The following is an 11,593-nucleotide window of genomic DNA, read 5'->3' on the forward strand; positions in this document are numbered from 1 at the left end:
ATCTCCTCAAAACTGTCGGCACCAGTCATGAAACTCTCATAGCATTTTATGGTGTAGTCCAAAAACAACTGATTGAATTAAGCAGATTTAAAAACAAAGCCATGATTCTTTAGTCTGTTTCATTTTTCTATGTGGAAATTTAAATTTGAATTAAAAAAATAAGTCAGGAATACTACGTGGCTATATGAACTGCTATAAATGAGACACAAACCTAGGGTATATCATTAATTATGCTGCACAGACTTACTCAGTCTGCTACTTCTAATGTGAATCCTGAGGATGAAAACAACACTTAAATTAGGATAACGGTGATATTTAGTACACAGTAAAGAAACCATATCTTCAGAATTTTGAGAAGGTCAAACAAGAAAGCTTATTAATAAATATAATTTAACCTAAAATATACAAACTTAATTATCTTTAGGGATAATCTACTTTATGAAAAATTTAAATGAATCATTTATCATATAAGTCCAATTAAACTGACAAGGTCTAGTTATGAAAAACAGAACATAATTAATAAGGCTATAATTATATAATTTCAGGCTACAAAATGGCACAATTAGTAGAGATCTAAATAGAATACCATCATTCTTAATATTTATCCAGGAGAAAGTAACACTATACTTTGCAGTTATCAGTTGTTTTGGTTACTGAGGATGCATATTTTGTCAGGCAGCAAGGATGGCTGATCACAATTTTCCATAGCCTAGATGAAGTAAATATCCCTTAAGACAAACCAATTCCCTTTGCACTGATTCTCTCTGTACTAAGCAAACTTCTTAATACTTGGTTGACATGGAAGGAGTATTCTGAAGAGGCAGAATGTGTATTCCTGTAACTGGAAGAGTGTACCACTGGTAGTAAATTAATACATTTTCATTCGACTTTAGATCAGTCTCTTGTGAATTTGATAACAGTGAATCAGTTTCCTTAAGCTTGGTCAATTTTGATTTTGTGATTAAAAAAAATGAGTTTCTGGATGCACAAAGCTGAAGATAAGAATCTGGTGAAATTGGGTATTTTGATAACTCTTTAATTAAAAATAGCACTTTGTAGTTACCAAAGTGCTTCTCTACATTTCGTCATCTGAAATAGCTAAAATAGCAAGAATAACTTTTTCTGCTTTAACTTTCAAAATGAATGTCAAAAATTTAACATTTAATAGGTGTTGTAATTATATTTGGATGGAAACGTAAGTACAAATAAGTCTAGTCCGGTACACACATTGCAACACGATAATTTTCTTTCTAGCTCCAGCAGGGATCATAGCTGAAGCAGTAAAGGGGCATGGTTAGTTTTTAAGAAAAAAAAAAGCCATGATATCATGTCAGTCAGTGGATACATCTTTGAACTATTTCCCAGGTAGTAATAAAAGATGAAAATAAAAGGTGATATAGCTGTTTACGCTTGAAAGTGATGTTTATAATTACAAGCTAAAAGTTACTTTCACTTTCTTTTTTATGAAAGAGTGAAGATTAGAATTAGAGCAGATAATAGTTTTTCTTCTTAGGGACCTGCATGGTAATAGGTCTTTTACATGTGGTAGGGGATATTAATGTTTAATCTCAACATTATAAATTCATTCCTTAGAGTTGGTGTTTGCTCCATTTGGATTTATGAATTTGTGTATTTTAGGAAATAGGGTGGGGTTAAGTTACATAGTTTGGGCTTGAATAAAGCGTGGCTTGGGAACCAATTTAGACCCTTTACTTTTGGAAGTGGTAACTCTGATCTAAGTGGCAATATGCCTAACTAAAAAGACCAAAACAGACCAACAAAAAAAGTCCTACATGCAGTATTTTAAAACGCACTCTATTATGCTTTATATTGACAAAGAATTACATTAAAATAATGTTGTACTGATATCTTCACTCTAAAAGACAGTAGAGGAAAAGAAATGTTATAAGTATACGAAGTGTGATAAAAAATATTGGGAATGTTTAAATTTTTAAAAATTACAGTAAAAGACACAGTGCCATTAATCCCCCTCAAAATACTCCCCCTGGCTTCCAAAACACTTATCCCATCATTCTTGCCACTTTCTGAAGGAGTTCTGGAAGTCCTCTTTTGTGAGTGTCTTTAGTTGTGCTGTTGTGGCTGCTTTGATATCCTGAATCAATTCAAAACGTTTTCCTTTCATGGTCATTGTCATATCCCGCATGACAAAGGCAGTGAGAGAACAAGGGGGGGGGGGAAGGCGAAGGGTTAAGAAAGAAAAGAAACAGCTGCCAAGAGTTCAATGAGAGTGGGGCCAAGGGTCTTCTGCCTCACAGGACTAAGAGCCCCAATCAGGCCAACACAGTTTTTATTTCTCCACATACCCGGAAATAGCATTGTTCTCTCCACAGTCTGAGTTTCATTTCTGAGAACTTGCTCATGAACAGATTACCCATGCCTGCAAGCTGCTATTACCGAAAGTCCGCCTGCATGACCAGAGAAATGCTCTGCCTTCACATACCCATACACATATGACCCCGGGGAGATAAGATTATTATGCTGAGGACAGATGCTATCACATCATCAGGTCACTTCCCAAGCAGGTTGCGGGAAGGAATGTTGCTACAGAGGTAGAAGACCTCCAGTCTCTTTAGGGGGCGGGTGAGGATCTATGCCCACCTCCATCAGCCCCGAGATTTCTCCTGATGACCCTCATGCAACTGTGCCTGTCTTAGATTGTTCCTTCCTCGAGAAATCTTACCCGTCATTGACTAACCAGCCATCTTTTAGGGCCAAACAGGGAGACGCAAGATGTATGAGCAGTGTCCTCAAAAGGGTTGGTTTAGGGGTAAGCGGGGAGGAGGACAGACGGCTGGACAGCTGCGTGGCAACAGTCATTTTGACTTCGGGGAAGAACCGTAAGTTGCATAGTGCCAGATGCGGTGAATAAGGCAGATGAAGATACACTGTAATGTTTTTATTTGACAGAAACTGCTGTACTAGAAACGATGTGTGACACAGAGCATTGTCATGACGGAGGATGAAGTAAAGACACTCACAAAAGAGGATTCCAGAACTGCTTAAGAAAGTGGCAAGAACAATGGGATAAGTGTGTTCGAAGTGAGGGGGAGTATTTTGAGGGGTATTAATGGCAATGTGTCTTTTAGTGTAATAAATTTTATTTAAACATTTATCGTATCTTTTGATCACACCTCATACATTAACATGTCATGACTTAATTCCAATTGCCTTGTATTTTTTACTTAGTTAACATTTTCAAATTTCCATGCCTAGTTAATTTCAGGAAATTACAATGTGACTCCAAGAGTAAATCCATTTCCTACCATTTTAAAAAATTAATTTTAGAAAATTTTCAAGAAACAAAAACACAAGCTCTACAAAAGAATATGAGTATGTTAATTTTGATAGTGACACATTTAGTTAATATCAAGATAATGCTAATGTTTATAGCAATGTAAGGTACCTTATTATACATAATTCCATCTTCAGTTTCTTCTCCCCAAGGCTGTCCATCATCAAATAAAGGTGAACTTTCTTTCATGGCAGTATGTAACTAATTAGTACACAAATAACATATTAGTTTATGAGAAAAACATATAGTTTTCATGTTTTGTCAATTGTTTTTAATGTCATTTTTAGAAGCATTTACATTACCACATGACTGAAAGTCTCTTCAGAGGCTATTCTATTGAGCCTTAAAATATAATCCCCTTTTGATATTTTAGTAACTAAATCCCTTAGGATTAAAAAAGGATGGGTTCCATATTTAGTTCTATTCTATAGAAAAAAATATGCCAATCTTTATACTATTATCCTGTTGAGAGCATATACACACATTTTAATGCAACTCTGAAGATCTAAAACAGAAATGCCATGTAAAAGCTGAACCAACAATTATTTCTCTTCTACATGAACTCTATTTTGGTGCTCAAATGTTATCAACTGACTCCTTTAGTATGTATAAATACGAAATTCGGATTGAATTTTACAGCATAAAATTTTCAGAAATACAACTGTTTAAGCTTGAAAATGATTACAGATTATAAATTAGCAAAATATTCAGGTGTTTATAATTTACAAGCTAAAAGAAAAATGGCTAGAGGTTTTAAAAGCATAGAAATTCCATTTGGAATACTGTTTTTATAATTTGTTTTAAAAATATAACCTTTAAAAATGAAAAAAAATTAGAAAATTTAAATGAAATTGCTATACAATGTAAAGATATAAATACATATCTAGTATAATGAACATTAAGCTTCTAAGAAAAGGACTATACATTAGGCATGTATAAGAAGAATGTGGTTTCTACTAAAAATATTTCATTCAATTTTCTTATCCTAGGGCCCATATATAGAATTCTTGAGTAGGGAGTCTCTCATTGCTTCTTAAATTGCTATAGTGTTCAGTTCCACCACTTCAAGCAAACCAAAATAGGAAGGAGAGTTCAACTTATATAATGGATTTGGAGGCATCTCAAGAGCTCCCTTGCCAACAGAAGCCACAACAGGAGCTCCTGTATTACTGTGAAAATGCTACTTCCCAACCACATAACAATGACATCAGCTGCTTTGGCAAACAAAGGTAAAGTGTCTTAGTGACAACAAGGGTATTTGGTGGTAGGAGCAGAGGTGGTTACACAATGTCCATGGGTATCACTGAGGAGAGCAAATTGAATATATAAATACTATATATAAAGTTCAATAAAACTCCAGTTGTATTAATGGACTATGGTATTGGATTTCTACTCTTATCTTAACAATTGGTAGTGTTGAATATATCAGGTGTCTCCTGGGTCAAAATCCATTACCCAGTCCGTCTCACACATTTAGTTAAGGGCTAGCTGATGGCCAAGAGAATGTTAGGGGGACAATAACAGTTTTAAGGATTCCAACAATAAATAAGGCAGGAAACCCAGAATATAAAAGGAAGAGACTGCAGTAGACTAGGTAAAAATTTATGCTTAACAGTCAAAATATACCACATAAATCAAAAAGAAAGAGAAAATATTTGCACCACATACATAAGAGCTAATTTCTCCAATTTGACTATTTTTTTGATGTACAAAATGGTACTCTCTCAAATCAATAAGGAAAAAAGTCAAAAGACATGAACAGGCAGTTAATAATCAATGTGAAAAATATTCAAGTTTCAAAACAAAAAAATGGAAGTATGAAAAAGTTATGTATTATGTTTTGCTTGTCATGTCAATTATTAAAACACCATAAGCTTAATTACTATATAAAGAATTCAATATATAAAGGTTCAAATAGCAGAAACAAATGAAATATAAAATGGGCCAAAAAAGTATGCACAAACAAGTTAAAAGAAATATCAATGATAAACCATATAAAAACATAATTGCTTTAGTAATATGTATATTAAATCAAGATATCTTTCACCTTCCAAATGGGTGAAGATTTTAACAATGCCTATGGTATGGGAAAATGGGTGTGCTCATACATAATTGAGGAGCTTTTAACTGGTGCTAGTTTTCTCAAGGGAAATTTGTCAATATGCATCAAAAGTTTAAAACGTATACATAATTTTCACAGCAAAACTGTATCTTTAAAATTTTACCTCAAGGATATGTTTTAAGTTGCTTCTGAGTTGTGGGATATGAGTACATCACTTCCTGGGTATGTTTTTATGTATTTTCCCAATTTTTTGCAATAAATATAGATTTTAATTTAAAAAGGGAAACAAATGTTATGGGGGAATAATTTCCTACTGATTCACTTTTTTGAACTGCAAAACCTCATGCAAACAAATAATCTCCTTGCCAATGTGGTACTTTCTTCCCCTCACCTCTGGAATCATGTATTAACAGTTTGAAGAATTTAAAAGCAGACAGACTTTGAAAAAGGAAAACGGATGCTGACTTTGAGATAGCTGGCAATAGCAAGATTAGAAAAGAAACAAAAATATCTTGAGGAAAAAAATCTTTCCTATATATACATTTAAAAATGAGAAATCAAATACCTTGATGCAGTCTATTAGCCAAACTAAGGCTGCCACAATGTGAGGCCATGTATGAGGGGCCCCCACTGTATACATGGAGCTTTTGGATAATGCAAAAGGATACCTATGAAAAATTAGAAAAAAATAAGCTAACTTAATATGTTAATTTTATAAAAATAAACAAGAAATTACATTAAAAAACTTCCACGTATATACCAACAGTCTTGACTTATTTAGAAGATATTTTTTGAGATTCTGTCCTTAGTCATCTTACTCTCAAATGATTTTGTGTATTTTTTGCTTTCTTTCCTGCAGATTACTGTGTATATATGACCCCTAAGCTGCAGAACTTGATTACAACCAATATGTTAGACATCTCTCCTAAAGATTGTTTGTTCCTCAAATTAAATGTACCTCAAACAAACCACATGCACGCAACTCCTCATGCTCAAATCCATTCTTCCCCCATGCTTACTTTACACGCCCCTTTTTGACTTCATCTCACCCCATTTTCATCAGGACTTCAATCCTGTCTTTTTTGCTTCTATGAAATCTGTGGTATCGACCCCATCCTTTCTATGCCTTGTCACTTCAGTAGTTGAGGGCCTTATGATCTATCATCTGTAGTTTGGTAATAGCTTCCAGTCGTTCAATTTATCCTACATGTTTCCCACAGCGACCATCTTAAAATACATTATTTCTCTAACTCAATATCTTTACAAATTTATTGAGTTTGATTCCGCTCTGTGTTCCAACATTCTGTCTAGGCTAGTAAGAAATATAATATACAAACCCAAGCCCTTTAAAGATTCTTGGAACCTCTTCTTCAAACTTTGTGTCAGGAAATTCATATGAAGGGCACAGGAAGCCATAAAGAAAAGTGAAGATCTTTAGGAAGTCTTTAACAGAAGGCGCTTGTAGAGATTTCATGGACACACTATATGCATAACCATTTTCTGTAAGAAACTAATATCAAACATTTTATAATAGAAAAATTGTTGGAAAATACTTAAGAAAACACTCACAATTTAGACTATTTAAAATTATAAAATACCTCACAGAGTAGACGAATACACTGCTGAATGAATGCTTTGTCATTAAGTGGTCTTGGGTCTTTGATTTTTTCAGAACAGGAAAATATACCAAATTGACTGTTCCGGGATCCAGGTCCACTAGTTCTGGAAACATTTTTAAAAAGCAGTCAAAACTATTTCCTTCCATGGTCAAGTATAAATTATTTCAAGGCAATTTTATATTTTAACATCAGCATCAAACATAAAGCTCAACAATTCTTTAATTTTTATTTAACTAAACAGAATTCTCTTATTCAAAGTATAGAAAAGAAAGCAAATAATGAAAAGTATAAAATGAGGCAGGAAGAAAAATACATTTCTGGTGCTTTGTATTACTAACACAATAAACTTTGTTTAAATCTTTATAATGGTTTCTTTTGCCTACCAATGGGGTCCAATTTAGCTCACCATTGTAGTTTATTAAATATCCTCAGAACAATAATTTTCCTTATTGGACAGATGCCAAAAAAGTAAGTTATAGTCAGCCTTTCATATCTGTGGGTTCCACATCCATGGATTAAACCAACCATGGATAAAAATGTTAACTAAAAAAAGTTATGTTGTTGTTGACATGTCCGATAGAGTAAGGCCTACAATGGTTGTGTCTGTACTGAACATGTACAGACTTTTTTCTTGTCACTGTCCCCCAAACAATACATTATAACAACAATTTAGACAGCATTTACATTGTATTAGGTATTGTAAGTAATGTAGAATGATTTAAAGCATATGGGAGGATGCACATAGGTGAGATATGCAAATACTATGTAATTTTATATAAGGTACTTGAGCATATTTGAATTTTGGTATCTGTAGGGCGTCTTGTAACTAACACCTAGGGATGGCTGTGCAATGAACATTGCTATAATATCTGAACTCTGTTATCAAAACTTCATTTCTCCCTGCAAGTTTGCTTGCTGTTTTCAAGTTCTTTCTTGCCCAGGCTCTAAAAATTTTTCAGCTTGAGCCTTTTAACTCCACTGCCCTCATTAATTAACTAATTTTTTTCCTTGATAATTTGCTAATTTGAAAATCTCTTTTCTTCATACTGCTATTGCTTAACTTTTAATATTTTCTTTACTATAAAAGGAATGCTCAGCTCTTATTCTATACAAAACTACACTAATAGGTATCTTTTTAAATTATAAGAGAATTTCCCAATCAACCAAAATATTGTATCATTCAACTTATAGTTTAAGAGCATAGGATCTAGACAGAGTCTGTGGTTTCAAATTCTGTCTCTGTTGCTAGTTGTACTCGTATGACCTTAGGTAAATTACTTAACCTGTCTGTGCTTCAATTTCTTTATAATGGAGGGGCCAGCTGAGTGGCTTAGTTGGTTAAGTGTTAGCTTAAGAGTGCGAGCTCTGAGCAACAGGGCCACCGGTTCGATTCCCACATGGGCCAATGACACTGCACCTGAGCTGAGCTGCCGCTGAGCTGGATGGCTCAGCTGGTGGATAGAGCATGCGCTATTAACAACAAGGTTGCCGGTTCAACACCCACATGGGATGGTGGCTATGTCCATCCGCAACTAAGACTGAACTCAGCACCTTGAACTGAGCTGCCGCCCCGATGGCTCAGTGGATAAAGTGCGCACTCTTAACAACAAGACTGCCGGGTTCGACTCCCGCATGGGATGGTGGCTACGCTTACCCACAACTAAGAATGTAACACAGCACCTTGAGCTTAGAGGCTGGTGCCCTCCACAACTAAGATTGAAGAACAACAACTTGGCTGGTCCCCCTCCCCAATTTCCCAATACTGTTCCCCTCCCCCAATTCCTAAATAAAAAAAAAAATAAAAATAAAATAAAATGGAGACAATAACAGTATCTACTCATAGGGCAGGCCCGAGGATTGATTAAAAGAGCAAATATAAATAAAGCACTTAAAACAATGTCTGGTTTATAAAAATGTTCTGCAAATGTTAGATTTCATAATTATCATTATCTCTGAAGTTCAGCTGAGATGAAAGTTACATTACAAAAATGCCTTAAGATTTTTCATCAAATGAAATGACTACCAGAAACAATTTACTTGATTTCATAGAAAAGACTTTTCATAAGTAACAAATATTTAACCTCTACATATTTTCAGAATAGTTAAACAAACACATTTGTCTTAAAACAAAGTTATATTTTGTTTTGGTGAGATGAGTTTATTTTCTCAATTTTACGGTTGAACATTTCTTTAAAAAATATCAACTTTACTGAGGTACAATTTACTTAGAACAAAATGCACTTGTTTATAAAGTGTACAGTTTGATGAGGTTTTGACAACGCATACACCTGTGTAATCTCTATCACAATAAGATATTGAACATTTCCATCATCCCCAAAGTTTTATATCCCTTAACAGTCAATCCTGCCCCACCTCCAGCCCAGGCAACCAATGATTTACTATAGACAATGGTTCTCAAAGTGTGATCTCAGAGATCTGAGAATTCAAAACTACTTTCATAAAAAACTAAGATATTTCCCCCATCATTTTCATGAGTGTACAGTACAGTGAAGTTTCCCAAAGGCTATATGATGCATGATACTATAAGAGATTGAATATAGAGATATGAGACTCTAGCTATCTTCTACTAAGCCGACATTAATGAGATTTGCAAAAATGTAAAACGACACTCTTACTATTAAAATAGTTTTGTTTTAAAATTAAAAAAAATTATAAGCATGCTATTTATGTTAACATGTAATGGTTGTTATTTTAATTTGAATCAACACATATTTTAAAGTTTTCTCAGTTTTGATTTGTAATATGGTTAATAGCAATAGATACAGCCCACAAAATAGAAGCTCTGGAGTCCTTAATATTCATTTAAGTGTATAAAAGAAGTCTGGGACTAAAATGTTGAACTAGATGACAGTTCCTTCTAATTTTAAATGCTAGGATTCCACAGTATCTGAAAGTTAGGTATAGAATTTTCAATTAGCTATTCACTTGTAATAATGAAGTAGTGGTCTAAATGCGCTGATATATTTCTTAGCATCACCGAAGGCAGATATAACGATTTTAACCATTTAAAACAGAAGAAAAATAGATTATAACTTTCTTTTGAAAGGGACCATGCCATTTAATTTTTTGTACTCTGTGAGCATTTAGCCCAATGCATGGCTTTAAGAATCTCTTCATTAGAACTAATAAAAAAGATCATTACCTTTTACCATATACAGAGACTTTTCTTTCAGATGTGGGTTTGTTTATATTCAACTTTCCAAAGGCTGGTTTCTCTTTGCTTTAAGAAAAGGAGAAAAACAAAGTCTTTAAAACAAATATAAAAAATATTAATTCAAGAAAGTTTTGGAAACATGTTGGAACCAACATTTCTTCCCTATTACCTATAAAATAATTCAAAACTATGAAAACTTTTAGCAGCAATCCTGACTGTTATAAATGGAATAGACTAACATGATATTAAGTTATAATGCTAAAATATTAAGAAGAAAGTCAAAAAACACATATCTACATTATAATTTCAATTATCTTAAAATATGGGCATTTATGGATTACAACTTTAAAGGAAAAGAAAAAAAAACTTAAAAATAGACATTTTCAATCATAGGATAGTTACATTCAAATTTTTTCTTTTAAGGCTAAGTCTTGATCAGAACACAGTTAAACCTAAAAACATATATTATCTAAATTACAGACCAAAAACACTGACTGACAATCGTAGCCTTTTGCTTCTAATACAATTCAAGACAAATCTTTTGGTATATGTAATGTGCAACAGTACAAAAATTCTACTGATTTCAGAAGAAAAAAATATATAAATATTTCAAACTTCTAAAAGCAGCAGAGGCTCATACCAGGCGTATGTAAACCTAAGTAATTTAAGAACAGCAAGTAACTTGTACTTTGTGTTAAACAAAAATTTTAACTTCCAGGACTAAGTCTTTTTTTTTATTATTTAAAAAAATTTTTTTTAGCTGAGCCATCCTGCCACCTGTTGGCAGCTCAGTGGCAACTCAGCTCGGGCCGAGAATAGAACCACTGTTGCTCAGAGCTTACACTCTTGAGCAAGCTCTTAACCAGCTGAGCCACTCGGCTGACCTTCTAAGTCTTTTTTAAAAGAAAGCCATTGCTACCAAGAAAGACCAGGTCCTGGGGCATGAAGTCTGAACCACCAGCAGTAGCTGTGCAGAAAGGACAAACATGTCTGATATCCTGGAGTTGTTAAGCGTTTTTATATTGTACATCATGGGGGGGTGGGGGGAGCGGGGAGAAGGGGAGATGTAAGCTGTCCTGACAGAATTTCTATTAGCTATAGACAAAGCGGGCGGGAGAAGCTGAAGTGGGGCCAGCTCTGGGATAGGTACAGAGTCAGGAAGGAAGAAGTGTCCACTCCTGTAGATTGGCTGTGGGCAGAAGATTGGAAAGTTCATATGTAAATAACAAGTAGAGGCTCCTGGGGTTTGATGGCACCTGGCCATACTCTCTTTTGGATATTCACAGAAACGGCCACCTGGAAATTAATCTTAAATTCCAACAGATGTACAGAAATGTGAGCAATCTTTTTTCAGAGCTGGACCACAGCTTTTAACAGGCTGTAAGCTGTAATTTTAATTTAGAACATTTCAGAATTTTTTTTGT

General features: G+C 34.1%; 1 protein-coding gene across 1 annotated transcript in view; it reads right to left on the bottom strand.

The window, feature by feature from the left end:
* NDC80 (NDC80 kinetochore complex component) overlaps positions 1–10,237 on the bottom strand; it is a gene marked incomplete at its 5' end in the record, with an annotated part of 48,499 nt that extends 38,262 nt beyond the window's left edge. The window contains 6 exons of the mRNA XM_019665103.1: positions 2–68; positions 3,425–3,514; positions 5,941–6,043; positions 6,713–6,885; positions 6,974–7,097; positions 10,158–10,237. Of these exons, the coding sequence (XP_019520648.1) occupies positions 2–68; positions 3,425–3,514; positions 5,941–6,043; positions 6,713–6,885; positions 6,974–7,097; positions 10,158–10,237 (637 nt within the window). The remainder of the gene's footprint in view (position 1; positions 69–3,424; positions 3,515–5,940; positions 6,044–6,712; positions 6,886–6,973; positions 7,098–10,157) is intronic.
* Positions 10,238–11,593: the final 1,356 nt, after the last annotated feature.

Source organism: Hipposideros armiger, unplaced genomic scaffold (genome assembly GCF_001890085.2).
Source record: "Hipposideros armiger isolate ML-2016 unplaced genomic scaffold, ASM189008v1 scaffold_433, whole genome shotgun sequence".
Taxonomy (NCBI): domain Eukaryota; kingdom Metazoa; phylum Chordata; class Mammalia; order Chiroptera; family Hipposideridae; genus Hipposideros; species Hipposideros armiger.